Source organism: Rhinatrema bivittatum, chromosome 8 (genome assembly GCF_901001135.1).
Source record: "Rhinatrema bivittatum chromosome 8, aRhiBiv1.1, whole genome shotgun sequence".
NCBI lineage: Eukaryota > Metazoa > Chordata > Amphibia > Gymnophiona > Rhinatrematidae > Rhinatrema > Rhinatrema bivittatum.
The window spans coordinates 200,211,455-200,228,951 of NC_042622.1; the positions used below are offsets into that span (position 1 = coordinate 200,211,455).

Genomic DNA, 17,497 nt, shown 5'->3' on the forward strand with positions numbered 1-17,497 from the left:
GCAACTCCAGCCTTGGCTGATCCAGGAATTGGAAAACCTGACTCAGGGACCTTCCACGTGGTAGTGCACAATGTGCTGCTACCAGGCTGCTTCTGTCTATGACCCAGGCACCATCAGAAATGAAACCACAGCTGCCTCTATGAATTAATAACGTCCATTTTTAACGATATTTTGTTTCCTGCACATTCTTGGAAAATCTATTTATGACTTTAAAAAAGGTTTACGCCCTTTCCCTTTTTTTTTTTTTTAATGGTCTGTGTGTAGTCTTATGCTGCTTACAAAGAAGAGGAAAAGGTGGGATTGAAACATACCATGGCCACCTGCTCCCCGTTTCTTTGGATACTGGAATGGAGAATTTTTATTTTTGGAAGCCTTGCTGTGGCCATTACAAAAATAAATAAATAAATAAATTGCTCCCAGTGAAGCAAATAATGTTCTTCCCTCAGTCTCCCGCACTGCAAATCTTAATTTTACAAAGAATAGGCAGCGCTACTGTTAAAAAAAAAAAAAAAAAAAAAAGACCATATTAATTCTCAGGAAATGTATCAAAACAGATTTGTTTATCCTTACCATACATCAAATAATAAATTGATGCTATAAATATTAAAAGCATAAGCTGAGGAGGTGATATTGGCTTTACAGTGCTGAGCATTTTTCACTCCTCTCCTTTAAAAGTATGAGCAGATTCACTGCTAGCAATGTCGAAGGCATGTCTTCATATCTTGGAATGGGAGCTGAGGACAGTGGTGTCCTCCTTCCCATATTGTGTCCTGCACACCCTTTTTCGTAAGGTTGACTACCTTAACATCGTCGTCCTGCCAGCAGAAACCCCGTGCATTCTGCTTTCACTTTGTACATCATCCCAGCCTGCTGGCATCATGAACTGGAGGAAACCATGTGCTCTGCGCTGTGTGCCAAATGGGACTTGATCCCCCAACACTTGTGCATAATTAGTATCCGTTAACTAATGCTAAACTGAAGCAAAATGACTATTAAAGTGCATCTGACAGTCTCTGGAAAACCCAATTAAAGGTTACTGTGGTGTATAAGTAGCCCAGAAGAAATAACTCATACTTTACAAGATATAAAAATGACATCTTATTCGAATGGTTTTGTTTTTCCAATTCACTTCTTATAAAAATCTCTGCTGTTGAAGCTGGGGACTACGGCCCATAGTGCGGTTTAGGAGAATGAAACCAAGGGCACAGAACTGAGAAAGATGGACAATTTTAAAAGGATCGAATAGAAAGGTTGAATTGTCGTACCAATAAAGTTTCTTTAATCTAAAATCTACTAGCATGAAACATTTTCTGGTGGGAACAAGTGAGCTTTATGAATTATTCTAAAGCACTGGAAAGAGGGAGCAGATTGGATATCTAAAGAAAAATTGCTCCAGGTATCAGAAGCAGTTGGAGAAAATGGAAAAAAAAAATGCTATGCAGAGAGGATGAATACAGGGGAGGGTAAGAGGGAGCCCGGGAAGGCCACAAAAGAGAGGAGCTCGTGCATATCACCTGAAAGAGAAAAGATGAGGTGGGCAGCAACTTTCTGAACCAGCAGGAATAACTGACCTGCAGAGAGCAAGGTAAAAGAGAAGAGAGGTGCAGAAACCCAAATGTAACAAAACAACAGTGATGGGAGGTATCGACAGACAGTGGTGGCAGCATTTGGCCCCAGGAGTGTGAGGAAAAGGAAAGATAGAGGTAGAGGCCAGAACCAGAAATGGTGATAAAGGAGGGGGCTTCAGATCTGAGGAGAGTGAGAGGCAGGAAAGCAAGACACACTGGCTCAGGTTTAATCTGCTAGAAATGGATGCAAAACATGGACTGAAAACCCTAAAAACAGAAACCTGATTGGGGAAGTATGCAGCACCCCCAGATATACTGAAGATTTTTTCCCTTGTTTGTTGCAGTGCATCATGACTTTAAAGTGCCTTTGGTCTGTTTAGAAACAAAAAATCGTTTTCCCTCCTTAAACTGAGCAAGAGAAACAAGTTACAGTACACTCAGTAAATAAAACAGTATGTTAGCACAATGGCATGGGCAGCTGCACCTTACTGTCTTCCTCTCATGGATTTGTTTAGTCACTTTGTTGAGCAAAGCCTGTAACTTGCTGCTGAAGTTAATCGGCCCAGTTTTGTAAAGATTTGTGCTGAGGACGCTTTTATGTATTGGATCGTTACGTTCATTTTGTGTGTTTTGTTGCCATTGTCTGGGCTGGCTCAGTGGCAAGTAATGTGTACTGCCGAGCAGAGGACCTGATCTTCCCTGCCCTGGGTCATATGGGAATGCTGGAGAGGCAGCACTCATAGTCCCTGAAGAGAGGGTGACCCAGTCATTGTGCAATGGTGACACCTAGTGTCTGGATTTGGGACCCACAATAACAGGATTACTGAGGGAGCCCTGGTGTGTGACTCCTGCTCAATCTGAGAATCAGTTCTGCAGTGACTGGAACAAGTAAATTAGGAGGGGAGGGAGAACATGTAAAATAAGAAGAAAAATTGCTGGATAGATGTGAATGAAGAGTCATGACGTCAGATCCCAGCCTTGGTTCCCAGTTGCGCTGAAAGCTGAAAAAACCGGGGAAATTGCTAAGCCCCCTCTAAAAGCTGCTATGTATTATACCTGTGAGGTTCATACACAGGAAGGAAGGCTGGTGTCTTGGGCCACATTGCTGAGGATTTCCTCTTCCAGAGATGTTTATATAAGTGATGTCATTCAGGGTAAACTTCCCAGGAATCAGGATAATGCTGGAGTCTGATGGGTAGCTTCTTAAGCAGGGGGAGGAAATGAGAGGAACAGAACCAGCCTGTTAGAGCACTGTGAGGCATAGCTGCATATTGGGCTAGTTGCCAACAGGATAAAGACTGCAGTGAGGAGTATTGTAACCCACAAGACAGAGTTAGAGGCATCTGAAGGCCTCTAGTTAGATGGAGCTTAGCCAAAAATAGAGTACACAAGAAGTATTTCCCTTGGTGAAAATCCATGTATTCCAGCCAAATCCATGATAAACTAGTTTAGTTATGTATATTCACCTTTGGGCCATGCAACTTGTAAAAATGTCTCCTATTTAAAAAAAAAAAAAAAATGCTGTTTACTGGAGGTTTAAAAATGTCTTGCATGAGTGGAGAAGTCATCAAGACATTAACAATACATTCCCAAGTGTTCCATTAAATGCACTTAGCTTACACGCAAGAGAATCGAGCATTTCTGATTCCTGGTAACCCAGCAACTGTTTCTTAGCACTGGAGCACTTGAAGCCTATGCAGATCAGCATATTTTCCCTGAGGTTATGCTTTTTTTCTTTCCGATATCCATCAGAAGGGCTCACCTCGTGGAGACCTACAGCCAGGGTAGCTTGAGGAGCATATACTTAGAGAAGAAGCCATTGTTGGAAATATTCTACTGTGCTCTTTAGTGAAATGCTTGTAGGTTTCTACAGCAGCTTCTGCTTTTTATTCTGAAAAGCCCCCCTCTTCTCTATAAGCTTAAAAAGCGTAAACAGTAATTTTTTCATCTCTCAAGTCCGTTCGCACAGTCCATGTTAACGTAGCATGACGCTGGCCTTCCGAATTTTACTGCTGCAGCATGATGGGGTTTGAATATACAGTGACCTCTGCTGAAATAATTTTCAATTGCAAACAAAGGGGAAAACTGCAGAATGAAATTCTTAATCTGGAGAATGAGTAGAAAGGAGGGATCTCCAAACTACGCTGACTTTTCTGCAGCCCAGGGAGGGGCTCCCTGGCCCCCCTGCACTACTTATTTCTGTAGTGTAACTAGATATATCCAGCACTGTTCAGATAGACAGAGAGAGCCCTTGTTTTATGCAGCTTACAACCTACTCAAGAAATACAGAGGCTTCAGGAGAGACGTTTTACAGTAAACATGGTTAAAATAAAAAGCTTAGGATCAGGGAGAGCCAGGGTTTAAGAAAAATGTGGGTTTTAATTTAACTTCACATTTTTTATACTGCGTTCCAGTTCAGAGCTGAACAAGGTTGTTTACAAATGAACATAAATCTAAAGAACTAGCTGATTTCCCTGGAAGTTCTTCAGAGACTCCTTTGAATTGCCATCTTTCCCAGCCCCAGCCTGCTCCAGGCGCAGCATAATCTAACCTCACACCATAATGTTTGAACAATTCTGCTCAAGCGTAGCAGCATTCTGCTAAAGAAATCATCCTTGAAGAAGAAAGTTCGTTCGAAACACGGCCATGTCGGATAATTGCTGCAGCGCTGTCACCTAAGTTTTATGTGCATAAAAAAATTCCTTAAAAGGCTATGGTGGGGTGTTGATCATTATAATTAGGCACCTTAAAGAAAGATGTTATAAGGTAGCCATATATATATATGCCTTGCCTTTATATTCATTTTTACATTTTTGATAGTGGGTGCAGATAAAGTTATCAGAGTGTTTGGTTTGTGGGATCATTTTTGGGTCACTCTGTGGAGAATTTATATAAGTAGTATCACATCACACCTGTTCCCAGCAGCAAACACAGCTATTCATGAAAATGTCCCTCTTCAGTCCCAGCACAGACCCCGCCAACCTCTACAGCCCTAGTACAACCTTTATTCCCTCCCCCTCCCCCCAGGCCAGACCCCTGACACTCTAACTTCCGAAGATGAGACTCGTCCTGCAAGGTCTAGGAGCTCTTTGCACCAAGTGCACGTATATAACCTCTCACCAACTGATAGAAGATCATTCATGTGGCACTCAGTGCCAGAAGACTGGATAGCTTCTCTCTCACATTACTGTCTGCATTTTAAGTTTGTTGATACTATTTAAGTGAGTAGGGATGTTTAAACTATAAAGTACTTTCAGTGTATTGGTTTATTTTATATTTGTCTGACAGTGATCGTCCAGAGACTACAATTAATCTCTAACTACCAGGTTACACATCTTATTGACTCTTGTTTTGAACTAATTTCCTGTTGCATCAAATCAATAAATCTTTTGAAAATGGATAGGAAGTGGTGTTTTGATGCACTCCTTTCAGTCCTCTGCTGCTGGAAATAGGGCAGGGGCTGTGGAAGTTGAAGCTTAGATGGCTTGCGGTGGCCTCTAGAAACCTCTGCTAGAACTCTGGGAGAAGTATACAGATAAGCCTTCCAGTGCTTTGCCTCTGGAAAGGGTGCAGGGGTTGTGGAAGACGAAGCCTAGAGAACTCAGAGTGCCCACTGGAATTCTCTACTGGGACCTCTAGGAGAAGTATGCAGAACCTCAAGGTCCTCTGCTGCTGGAAAGAGGGCAGGGCTATGGAAGCTACGCCGGTGTCCAGCGTTGTCCTCTGGAGTCCTCTTCTGAGAGAAGTATACAGATACACATTCAGGTGCTCTGCTGTTGGAAAGAGTGCAGGGGTTGTGGAAACTCTGAGCCTAGATGGCTCACAGTGTCCTCTAGAATCTTCTGCTAGGAGGAGTACGCAGACGAGCCTTCCAGTCCTCTGCTATTGGAAAGAGGATGGGGGTTGTGAAAGATGAAGCCTAAAGAGCTCATGGTATCCTCTAGTGGAAGAAGTATACAGATGAGCCTTCTGGTCCTCTTCTATTGGAAAGAGTGTGGGAGCTGTGGAAGCTGAAACTTAGATGACTCATGGAATCCTCTGATGGGGCTACTAGGAGAAGTATACAGATGAGCCTTCCATGCATCTACTGCCGACAGACACCACTTCCTCCTAAGTACATGATAGATATAGATAGATAAATGTATAGCACAACATACATTACAAATACCAATGCTTAACAACACAGATCATATAAATAATCATACTAAAAACCAGAAAGGCCCTTTCTGTTCAGTCTCCTTCCTTTTGGAACCTACAGCTATTCTGCACAGTAGAATCTGGATTAACTAAATAATTTAGATCACTTCCCAAAGCATATAGAAAAGATCCGGATTTTAACACTCTTCCAGAACAAGTAGTATGGAGACTGATGTAAATCTCTTAGCAGCGAATTCCAGATCCTTGTTGCTGCCCGTAAACATGCACAAAACCTGGTTGTAACCAGTCTGCTTTTTATTATATTTTTTAACAAAAGAATAAAAAGAAGCCCTTCTTGGGTTTGATCTAAGGACTATTTGGCCAACATTCATGGCCCATTCCATTTAAAATTCTAAAAGTAAGTGGTAAAATATGAAATTGGCTACCTCAGAGTAGGGCACAATGTGAACTCTTGAGCACTAGCATATTTATGCAGTTTCCTCTTGGGCAATCCTATAAACAAAACATTTCAGTCATTTAGGTTGGATTTTACCATTGCCTGTACCACTTTCTTTAATATATTAGAATCTGAAAATGGGGCATGTGGTATCACCATTTGCAATTTCAAAATGGCATTGCATGATATTTTGGAAATATGGGACGCTAGTTTTAGATGGTCAGTAACACCTAAATCCCTGACCTCAACTTTTGGGTCAAAGATAAAACCATTCAATGTCAGGTGATGACTTAGACCTCAAGGCTCCTTCTTCGTGCTCTACAGCATCTCAGTTTTGGCAGGGTTTAATTTAAGCTCATTAGCTTGAATCCAGTGCCTAATTGCTTTTAAACACCTATCCAGCCTGGCTATTATGCTTGTTTGATCTTTCTCCATTGGGATTATAAATTGTATATCATTTGCTTATAGAAAAAAATGAAAGCCAAAAGTTCTTATAATAGACCCAAGAGAATAAAGATTTAGTGTGACTAAGACACCAGACACAGAAATTATTAGGGACATGCAGAAATAGTTATCGCTTAAGGCATCTTTTCCTTTGGAAAGTAAGGTAAAATTTAAAAAAAAAGTGCTTTCAGAAGCATCAAGTATATATTTCTTGAGAAAGAAATTGAAATCAGAAAGAAAACAGGATTAGAACCTATTAGATTATTAAAGTTAGAAGTGAACTCTGAAAAAAATATTCATTTTGGCATCTGTAGAATCCATGTCTGTGGGTCTGCACAATGATACTTGAATAGTCCAAAAAGAAGTTAAATGGGAAGCAAATGAAAGTCCAGGCTGGTGGTAGGGCTCATGCTGTGGAAGGCTGTCATGCACAGTTGCAAGGGGAAAAAGTGGAGAGATGAGAGCTTTCGGCTATGAGATGTGAAAAAGACAAGAGCCCAATAAGGCAGAAGAGAAAATTCTTTTCTCTTATATTGGCGGTAAACGATGACAGCGCTGACATCAATACCGATAAGGGTGGGGGGAGGTAGCAGGTTGAAGATGGGGAGGGGGGAATGGAGACGACCAGCCCAGTGAGGTGCACGGGAGCAAGCCCTTGGAGGATTGTAACGATGAAACACAATTTTGGTCAGGAGCCTGAAAGTGATGGAGAGACCAGTAAAGGTCTCCGAGGGAAGGGGAATCTGATTGTATTTTGTAGGATGGGTAAGGAGTCCAGCAGTCACATTTAGACGAATCAAAGCCTGGACTGATGATGATATCTGCGAAGGTCAGAAGGCCAAGCTTTGCAATTATTAATGTAGCAGGAGACAAAGGCACAGATAGGTTAGGTTAGCAGCAGAAAGGTCAAAGTTGTGGCGGCAGCAGCAATGTTATGGAGATGGGTGTAAGAAGGCTTACAGATAAAGAAGTGAAAGAAGAACACCAGGCTCTCCTGATAAGAAGTGGGAGATTGAAGAGGAGAATTGAAGTCCTGCCTTTGTTCTGTAGGAGCGCTGTTTTCCCTTGGATTGGGAACATTCAAAAATCGAGTTCCTGATTTTTAAAGGCTTTCTGTCTCCCCTCCAGTACACCATTATAAGGGAAGACCCCCTGGCATTCAGTGAGTGAAATGTATTTGTTCAGTTTTATTTGCTAGAAGATTTGATTGCAGCCTTGTGTGCCCAGAAACAGCCCGAGCTCAGTGGATGACTGTTTTCATTACAATTTATTTCCATTTTATATAAATGGAGACCGACTTGGCTTATGTCATTTCAGTTCCAGGTACCAAGGCTATTCCATTGAGTCCTGTTGGAGGCATGACTTTGACCTTTTTTTTTATAACCCCCTACTCATTTTACACATGTAGTTTCTGTACGGTCAGAGTGATTTAAATTGTTTCATGACCGAAACGTGCATGTATAACTTAAAGGCTCTGCTTCCTGACTGGAAGTCTTTTTCTGTGGCTTGGTGCTGGAAGGCACGTTGCCTTGGAAAAGGGATGCAATGACCGATGAAAAGTTTGATGGGGCAGGAGGAGATAAATTGATTACACAGACCACCAGGGTGTGATTTTTTTTTTTTCTTTAAATATGAAATGAGGCATCAAAGAAAATAGTTTGGGGGAGGTAGGGCAGTGTTTGTACTTCTTGTACCTTGCAGAACTTATGAGACAGAACGGCTTCATAGCACTCGTAACTCCTGTGTAATGCCTTCTGGGTAATATTGCATTGGAACTCATAGCTTCTGCCTCAGGAATACAACAGTGGAGGGATTTCATGACAAAAATCCAACTGGCACTTGTCTATTCCTATGTCCCCAATGTACAGTTCATTAATTTTAATAGTTTCATGAATGCCTCTGTTTTTTGTATGATTTAAATTGGATATTCTTGGTGTAAAAGCAGCTAACCTGAATTCAGGATGTAGAAAAAATATCCAGCAGAAAAATATTTTTATAATTTTCTCACTTTATTATATTTGATCAATTCTCAATATGATTTACAATAAAAACCTACCATTTACAATCTATAAAAACATCATAAAACTTAACAAAAATAAATTGTCATAAAATAAAATACAGTGCCTTGCAAAAGTCAGTGTTGTCTGATGTGTGGGTGTTTAAAAAAATATATTTTTGTTAAAGAGGATCAATCAGCTTCTAACACACGGGCCAATACAGTAAGGATGCGTAAGAAACAGTGCAGCAGTGCCGGGCGCTCGCTCGTTTGCCGCGCGCATATTTTGGTTCACATACCGCTCAATTCAGTATTCAAATTAGACGCAAATCCAAGCAGCATCCAAAGCGCATCAAGCGGTAGGCGTTCGCAATCCATTTTACTGTATAGAGCGGTATGCAGCGTCTATACAGTATCCAGGGTGAGCTGGTACCTGTCATTTCAAATGTCATTTGAAATATCATTCCACCAGGTAAGTGGATGGTTCTTTTCTACAGACCCCGCTACCTTGAGCGCCCGGCCGGACGTCCAAGCCGCGACCTTGGACGTCCGGCCGGGCGCTCAAGGCAGCGGGGCCTCCGATCATGGATGCCCAGATACATGCGGGAAGGTCCATGAACGGACGCTGCGACCTTGGGTGTCCGTAGAGGCGTCCATGTCTCCGCTGGACCCCGGAGCCTCAGGACGCCTAGCGGATGCCCATCTCTCCGGTGTCTGTAGAGGCGTCCATGTCCGGAGCCTCAGAGACGTACAGTTTAACCCTAGCTTGGCGGCTTCCATCTCTCCGGCGTCCGTAGAGGCGTCCATGTCCGGAGCCTCAGAGACGACCAGAGATGGATGGTACAGTTGAACCGAAACAGAACACATACCTCCTCTGGTCTTGCTGCTGGGTTCTCTGGTCAGATGGGTTCTCCTTGCTGCTGGGCTCCCCTGTTCGCCTCTCCAATCTGCCGAGCATTTCTCAATCGAGCATTTCTCATTCTGCTTCTCAACTGAATGAAAAGTAATGCCAGAGCCAGTATATACATGTTGTCCATGGCGCTGTCCGGTACGAAGCTGACTGAACACCACACTAACGCCAAGGACAGGGTAGGCGGTAAATATTCAGGTTAAAGACGCGGTAAATAAGATGGTTAACAGGGCGATAATTTGGGTGCACGTTACTGTATCGGAGGGAATAGCTAATCCGATCATTTCAGAACGGTCTTACAACTACTCATTTTCTCCACCTTCGACTACTGCAACTCCTTACTAATTGGAATACCTTATTCAAACCTCAAACTGCTCCAGATACTGCAGAACTCAGCAGCCAGAGTCCTAACAGGAACAAAAACAAATGAACACATAACGCCCATATTGATCTCACTTCATTGGCTCCCAATTAAAGCACGTATCACATACAAATCAATGACCATCATACATAAAATTCTTAACAATGATCTTCAAGGACTGAATGCCTTAAACATAATCCCCCAGAATCCTCAAAGGAACCCTACGATCAAATAACTCAGGATGCTTAAACATCCCCCCCATCAGAGATGCGCATCTTACAACAACAAGAGAGAGAGCCTTCTCCATTGCCTCCCCTAAATTTTGGATCTCCCTACCAAAAGATCTGAGAACCCAGCCCAACCTAAAAACATTGCTGTTTCGCAAATTCTACACTGACCTTCATACTTCTGAGCATCCTAACTCACAATCGAACTTTTATCCACAAACATCATAATATCTTTCCTCCAACCAGAACTTTCAAACCCTCTTCCTCCCACTTAATGATTCTTTCTGGACTTGTAATGTTTAACATCTGTTTAATATACACATTGTTATACTTATTGCACAATTGTTAAGAAAAAAATTTAAATTTTTGTAAACTGTTATGATGGCTCTACCGAATGACGATATATAAAACTCAACAAATAAATAAATAAATAAAATTAAAATGTCATATACATGCGATGGGCGGAAAGGGATATGCGTCCTTTTCGGCAAGCGGTAAGGACGCATAAAAGCCGATACTGAATCGCGGGTATGCCTTACGCGTCCAAAACGTGCGTCCAAAGCGGGTTAAAAACTGGGTAACCACGGCCACGCTTTACTGTATCGGCCTGTTTGTGTGAAAGCCAACTGTGTCCCTGGAATTTACCTTATTGAGATTCATCAGAACTTATTTATTTATTTAGCAATTTTTTTTATACCGTCGCTCAGGTTCCATCGAAACTGTTCACAACAGGTTAAAATAACATTTTCCTAGTACCTAAAATACATTGTAAACTTCTAAAAAATACATCACAAAGTAGCAGCATTTCTTAACTCAAACTATTAAAACTATGACATACCTAAAATCAGACATAGATTCATCTCATAAAATCCTTCGGATAGTACATTAGAATCCTATCCTAATTAAAATTAACTAAGACGCAACAGTCTAAAAAGACTTTTCATATAAATACTAAAAGTCAGCACTGTAAAATAACTTTTCATATAAGAACTAAAAGTAATTACAAATCTGGTACCTTAAAATTCATTACAGGCGGTCTAAGGTGACTTAAGATTGAATCGAATAAGCTATGCTAAAAAAACATGTCTTAAGCTCTCGTTTAAACTTTTTTAGGTTTGGCTCTAACCTCAATTCTCCTGGGAGCGTATTCCAAATTCCTGGGCCTGCTAACGATGGTGCTCTATCCCTCACCTGGTTCAGATGGGCCGAGTGAACATTTGGTAAAGTTAAGAGACCCTTATTTGCTGAACGCAAGTTTCTCTGTGGGACATGCAATTTTATTGCTGCATTTAACCAATCTACCTGGTCAGCGAAAATCAATTTATGCAAAATACACATAGCCTTGAATTTGACTTGGTATTCGATCGGTAGCCAGTGTAATTTAGCCAAAACTGGCGTGATATGTTCATTCTTTTTAGTCCCTGTTAATATTCTGGCTGCCACATTCTGTAGTACCTGCAGGGGACGAATTGTTGACCGTTATGAGTGACCATCAGAAACTATTAAGAAAAAAACAAAAACTTTGCTAGAAGCCCGTTCTTCATACCTTCCTTGTGCTGTTACAGACAAAAATGAAAAGTTGAAAAAGTGCTCCATGCATATCCAGAATTGTGACTACTTGTTTTTTTTAAAGATTGTTTTATTTAAGATAACGGTAACTAAAATTGGAAAACATATCAGTCAGCAAAAGGTTGACTCTCATATCCCAAATCCCAAGCTTCTGGACATGTTCAGCAGTTAAGGCAGTTTAGCATTTGTGATGAATATGTGATGTGATTAATGCTTGCCCAAATCTAAATTCTGACGCAGCAGCTAATCCAGGCTTAGCCCTTTTATAATAGCTTGTACCTTGGGTTCAGAGAACATCTTGGTAGTCCAAGAGTTAAGTACCAAATACCTCATAATAGTGGTACTCAAACAAGGTGTGTGTGTGTTGGGGGGGGGGGGGGGGTGTTACACATGATCAGCCAATCAGGATACTGCTGCTTCCAGTGTTTCTTAATATATATCTCATGCTTATTAATTAGGGATATCCTGAGAACCTGACTCACTGGGGAAGACAGGGCCCATTGACCTGTTTCAGCACCACTGCCTCATATGATGTGTGTGTATGTTTTGGCAGAGATTAGATCTTTTCATTGGAACAATAGAAAGAGAATCTTGAAAACACGCATCCACCTTTTGTCAATTCCCATTTCTCCAAGAATACTGCAGATCGTAGAAGATATGTATTTAAATGGGGCTACGTTCTAGTGGAACGTACAGAACCGCGGCCAGTTTGAAAGTTCCAAGCCCAGAAAGCTTGCAAAGACCTATGAGACCCTCCCATTTGTATTATTCATGCTCCATGTGTATTACCTGTTTGGCTGAGAGCACTGGCATGTTTATTTGTATTTCACAGGTTTGTATGCAGTATCATTTATTAAAATTGTAGGCACTCCTTGTTATGTAGTCTGGCTCAGCAGTTGTTGCAGGGTGGACACTAGGCATTCCAGATGCTCCATATTGTAATCCGAGCAGCAGCAAAATATTTGTATATCATTTTTTAAATTGTATGTATTTATTTATTATTTTTTATATACCGACATGACATGTAGTCATGCATCCACAATTAACTTTTCATAGCAGTTGTATGTGTTTTGTTAAACTCTTATCAGGCCGATACAATACAATGTACTCAGCTGAGTGCACTATTTAACCCGTGGTTAGATGCGCGTTTTCGACCCTGTGTCTAAATAAAGGGTTTAGTGCATCCAAAATGTGCGTCCAACCGCCCTCCCCCCCCCCCCCCCCCCCCCCCGAAACTAAATGCATGTTGATGAGACTGTTAGCTATTTGCCCCAGATACCAAAAAAAAAATGTGCGCCCAGTCTGCACATTTTAGCACTCAGAAATTAATTAATCCAGAGCAGGGGTTAATTTCTGAGTAGTCCAAAAAAGTATACAGAAAAGCAGAAAATACTGCTTTTCTGTACGTCCTCTAACTTAATATCATGGCGATATTAAATCAGAGGAACCAAAAGGTGTTAAAAAAAAAAAAAAAAAAAAGTGTGCAGACAGGTTAGGAAAAGGGACGCTCGTAAAACTGAGCGTCTGTTTTCCTAATCTGCTGACAGTCGCCTCTCCTGGGCTTCCGCTGCCACGGAGGCGCTAAGGGCGTACAATTGTCACTAGTGCCTCCTTTTTTAGTGCAACCTCTCATTTAAATATTGTATCGTGCGCCCAGGAGAGGCGGCTGGGCATGCAACACTGAGCGCCCATTTTCCGCGTGTCTTTACCGTATCGGCCTGATAGTTTGCACTGTGGAGGGGGAGGGAAAGGGTTGGAGAAAGGAAAGGAGGTGGTCCTTGAGTTGTTTTTCCAAGATGTGATATTTGGTTTTGAAGCAAGTACGGACTGAGAATGTTTTAGACCTGTTAACGCACGTTGAAAGTGAGTGCTTTAAACAAAAGATTGTTCAGTAAGCAGAGTTAGCTTTCGGAGGAAGCGGTTGGTGCTTGAGTTGTGCTTGAGTCCATCTTGTGGCTAGAATAAGGAACTGTGACAGGGCTCGGGTGGCTTTATTTGGTGCCTTTTGATTGTCATGCTGTTCGAAGTGCAGCACATAAGTGATACTGGTATGCGGAGAATGCTTAAAAGAGGCATTGCACCACCAGCCAAACCCCTCTGAGGGTCCTTGGCTGCTTTTGGTCAGCATTGCAGAGGGATCTGTGCCAGCCCTTGTCCCTGGTAATGCGATTGGTAAAACATGCAGTGGGAAGTACTCTCCTGATAGACTGGGAGTGCTGCTGAGATTTCTGATAATTGTCAGTTAAATGTCTCATGTTTTGCACAGCACCTCTCTTCCTGGGGGCGGACCCTCTTTTTTGGGGGGAGGGAAAGGAGTTTACTTTTTCTTCTTCTTAATAGTGAAATTTTGGCTAACGATTTGGATGCTTTCCCCTGCTTCCAAAACCAGGAAATGTTCACCTTCAGTTCACTGTGTTTGTCTTGTCAGATACGCACCCAGGAATGCTTTACAATACCAGGGAAACCTTAAAAATGGCTGCCGTCTAAATCCAACCCAGATCTGAGCCATGTTCTTTCTTTTCCACATGAGAGGGTGATCCTTCGTTATGTATTAAATAAAATGTCGTTTGTACTGTCTTAATTTTTCTTTCTGGTTTTGCATGTCTCTTTCCTTGTCCAGTCGCCACCATCTAAAAAGAGAAAGCTGGAGAAGTCACGCAAGCCTATCATGTTCACAGTGCTGGAGTGCACCGTAAACGTGTTGTCCCACAAAGCCGTGGCTCTGGGCTGCGAGGCGTTACAAGGCGTCACCGTTGTGACAAACTGGATAGAGAGAATACTCAACGAGCTGAAGGTACAGACCCCTCTCTCAAACTGAATGTAGTTTACTCTCCTTGTTCAGCTTTCCTCACCAGATGAAAAACTTGAACTGTCCTCAGTCTGAAATTGGGTTCAGGTCCATGTATGGGAAAAGCCATGCTGTAATTAGGTGGGCTTCGGTGCTTCTGAGCTCTGGCTGGAGTCTGCCAGGCCCTGTGGCAGGCCCTGTGCCTGTTTCTCATGCAGTTTTGGTACGTCACCTCGGTCTTGATCACCGTTGCGCCTGCTGTTTCAGACAATGATGGATTGCCTTCGATTATGGAGCAACACAATGGTCCTTAATGGTCTTGATCATCTTTGGTTTGGTGACTAAACAGTAAAATTAGATCATTTTGAAATTAAGATCAAAGTGTAATGAGTTGTTAACGGTTTCATGAAGCCGAAGTTGCTGCTCTGCTTTCTATTGATGATTTTCTGTGCGCATTGTTACTGGGGATTCTTTGTTTTGTTCCATTGCACATCTTTGCTCTACCACTGATTCTTTTTTGGGGGGAGCCATTATGCTGAGGCTATCCAAGTCATTCTACTGAAAACTCAAGTTAAATAAGAACCTAAATCACCAGAGGTGGAGATTTAATATATTAGTCTACTATCTTTTCATACATACATAGATTATGCAGAAATGTATATGATCCATCCTCTTGAGCTACAATCTATCGGAATACGGTTCTTGACAAAACATTATGAAGCAATCATGCTTTCTCTCCCATCTCCAAACCAGGTCCAACATAAACGCGTTCCCTGCGGGAAAGATGAAGAGAGCTTGTTTCTCACAGCCATTGAGAACTCATGGATTCACATCAGGCGAAAGAAAAGGGAACGAGGAAGGCACTTGCGAGAGCTGCCCCGGGCCCCAGAGGACTTCCTGCAGACAGCAGAAAAGGAGAAGCCACCACCAAAAGAGTCCAGCACTGATAAAGCAGAGGCCGCAGTGTCCGAAGCGAACTCCAAAGATGACCCACCCTCAAGCAAGGCTCAGAGCAGCATGACAGAAGAGCCACCAGCAAAAGATGAGAGCGGCGCGATGGAAGAGCCACCTGCAATGGAGAAGGGTAGCCTCACAGAAGACCCACCAGCCAAAAAAGAAAGTGGCCCAGAGGCTGCAAAAGATGACGTAATGGAGACCCAGCATGCAGAAAGCACACTGCCCAGCTGTGAAAGCGGAGGTCATGTGAGGGATGAAAAGCCAGATGCCTCTAAGAATGTCAGCAAAACACCGACAGGAGGAGGACAGAGCGAGAAGGCCAAAGACAGCCGCTTTCTGTTTAAATGCTTGATAAATGCAAAAAAAGAGGACAACAACGTGGCGGTAGAGATGCATTGGCTGGAGGGTCAGGATAGAGATTTGATGAACCAGTTATGCACCTACTTGCGCAACCAACTTTTCAGGCTGGTGGCCAGCTAACCCCTATCTCTCAGTTATGAGTATCTTGCTGTGTGTTATCTGCTTTTAATCACTCCTTTTTGTTTGTTTTTTTCAAACTTTTTACAATGCTACAACAGTTCTTCATGATACTAACTTTGTGACTTAACAGATTGCATTTTAAATTACAACAAAAACACTATCCAGAGCTGATGTCTGTATATTTCTCCTCTGTATAAATTAGTATCGGCACATTGGATTTATAGAAAAGGGAGCTATACCATGATAAATGCTGCCACAACAGACATTGCTTTGTTATGGATTTAAGATTACATCTGGACCATCATGGGCTATTACAGGATATATCATATTGGCCCAAATGTAAAAAAACCCAAAACCCTCATCTTATGTCTTGTATGTGAAAAAATAATTCTCTTGTATAATTGCAGCCCAAGTGCTGCCTCTTCTCAAAGCCTTCTGCCAAAGATACCAGGCCCCTGAACTCCTCCAATCCTCAGAGAAAGCATTGCTCCTGGACACCCCCCCACCCCCACTGAAGACATTAGCCCTTCAAACTCATCTCTCAAAGACAGTACTGCCCTCCACCCCTGCAGAAGAAGCCAGCCTGTTGAACGCCTACTCCTTAAAATAGCAATGTTTCCAGGTTCCCCTCCCATGCCAAAGGTGGCAGTCTGCCACACACCTCCAGCCCCTACTGAGCTCCCATCCACACTGAAGCCATCGGCTCCAGCCCCTGTAGACTTCTTTTTCTCAGCAGCTTGTCTACCTGCCCAAAGGCTCCAGCTTACACAGGGCCAAATATAATACTAATCATTTTGATAACTTCCCCCCCCCCCCCCCCCCCAGCAGCCTGGCCGTAAAGAAGCTGCCACTGCATTGGTGAGACTAGCAGCAGGAACAAGTCCTAGTCCAGGCCAACCACACCTCAGAAGGGGGTTGCTAGGGGAGTGCTACCCTGCTGCAGGAGTGAAATTGACAAGAGCCCATGGTAGAGAAGAGGAAAAGCAGTAGAGGTGGGAAGGAGAGGCTGTGGAGGCAAGGGTAATGCAAAGAAATAAAAGTAAAGGAAAATATGCAAAGGAAAATAGGGAAAAGCTAGACAGAAATCCCTTTTTCCTGGTTCTGATTTATAGGGTTGTCTTACATTTGAAGCTGCCTTTATTCAGGCCAGTGGGCTAGCGGACAATTCATGATTGAAGTGTGTTTGGAATATGATAAATACTTGATAAAACTAAGGGTGTATTGTTGCAGTCATTGTGAAAGCATATGCTTACGATGACGGCCTAGCCCAGTAAAGAAATGTACAACCAAGCTATCTTGCTGCCCTTTTGGGACAAAGCTGTAACCCAGCTGATGGCATATTGGTTTCATAGCAGTCAGTAAGCAGGTGATGTCATTCAGCTGAGGCCATGTTTCTTCAAGGAGCAGGGGGGGTTTGGAAGAACAATTTTATTATTTTTAGACTTGATCTAGAATTTTAAAACTGGATGATTAGCCAAAATGTTTTGAGAAAAGAGCTCCAGAGTTCACCTTTTAAAAGAAAAAAAAAAATTGACTATGGCGCAGAACCTGTTGACGTTTTGTGGATCACATCTGGGCTACTTCAGTGTACAAAATTACTACA

General features: G+C 42.4%; 1 protein-coding gene across 2 annotated transcripts in view; it reads left to right on the forward strand.

Moving 5' to 3' along the window:
• METTL16 (methyltransferase like 16) overlaps positions 1-16,060 on the forward strand; it is an 89,645-nt gene extending 73,585 nt beyond the window's left edge. For both annotated transcript variants that reach the window (XM_029612522.1, XM_029612523.1), the window contains exons 9-10: positions 14,290-14,463; positions 15,211-16,060. In XM_029612522.1, the coding sequence (XP_029468382.1) occupies positions 14,290-14,463; positions 15,211-15,894 (858 nt within the window). In that variant the 3' untranslated portion in view covers positions 15,895-16,060. The remainder of the gene's footprint in view (positions 1-14,289; positions 14,464-15,210) is intronic.
• The last annotated feature ends 1,437 nt before the right edge of the window (positions 16,061-17,497 follow it).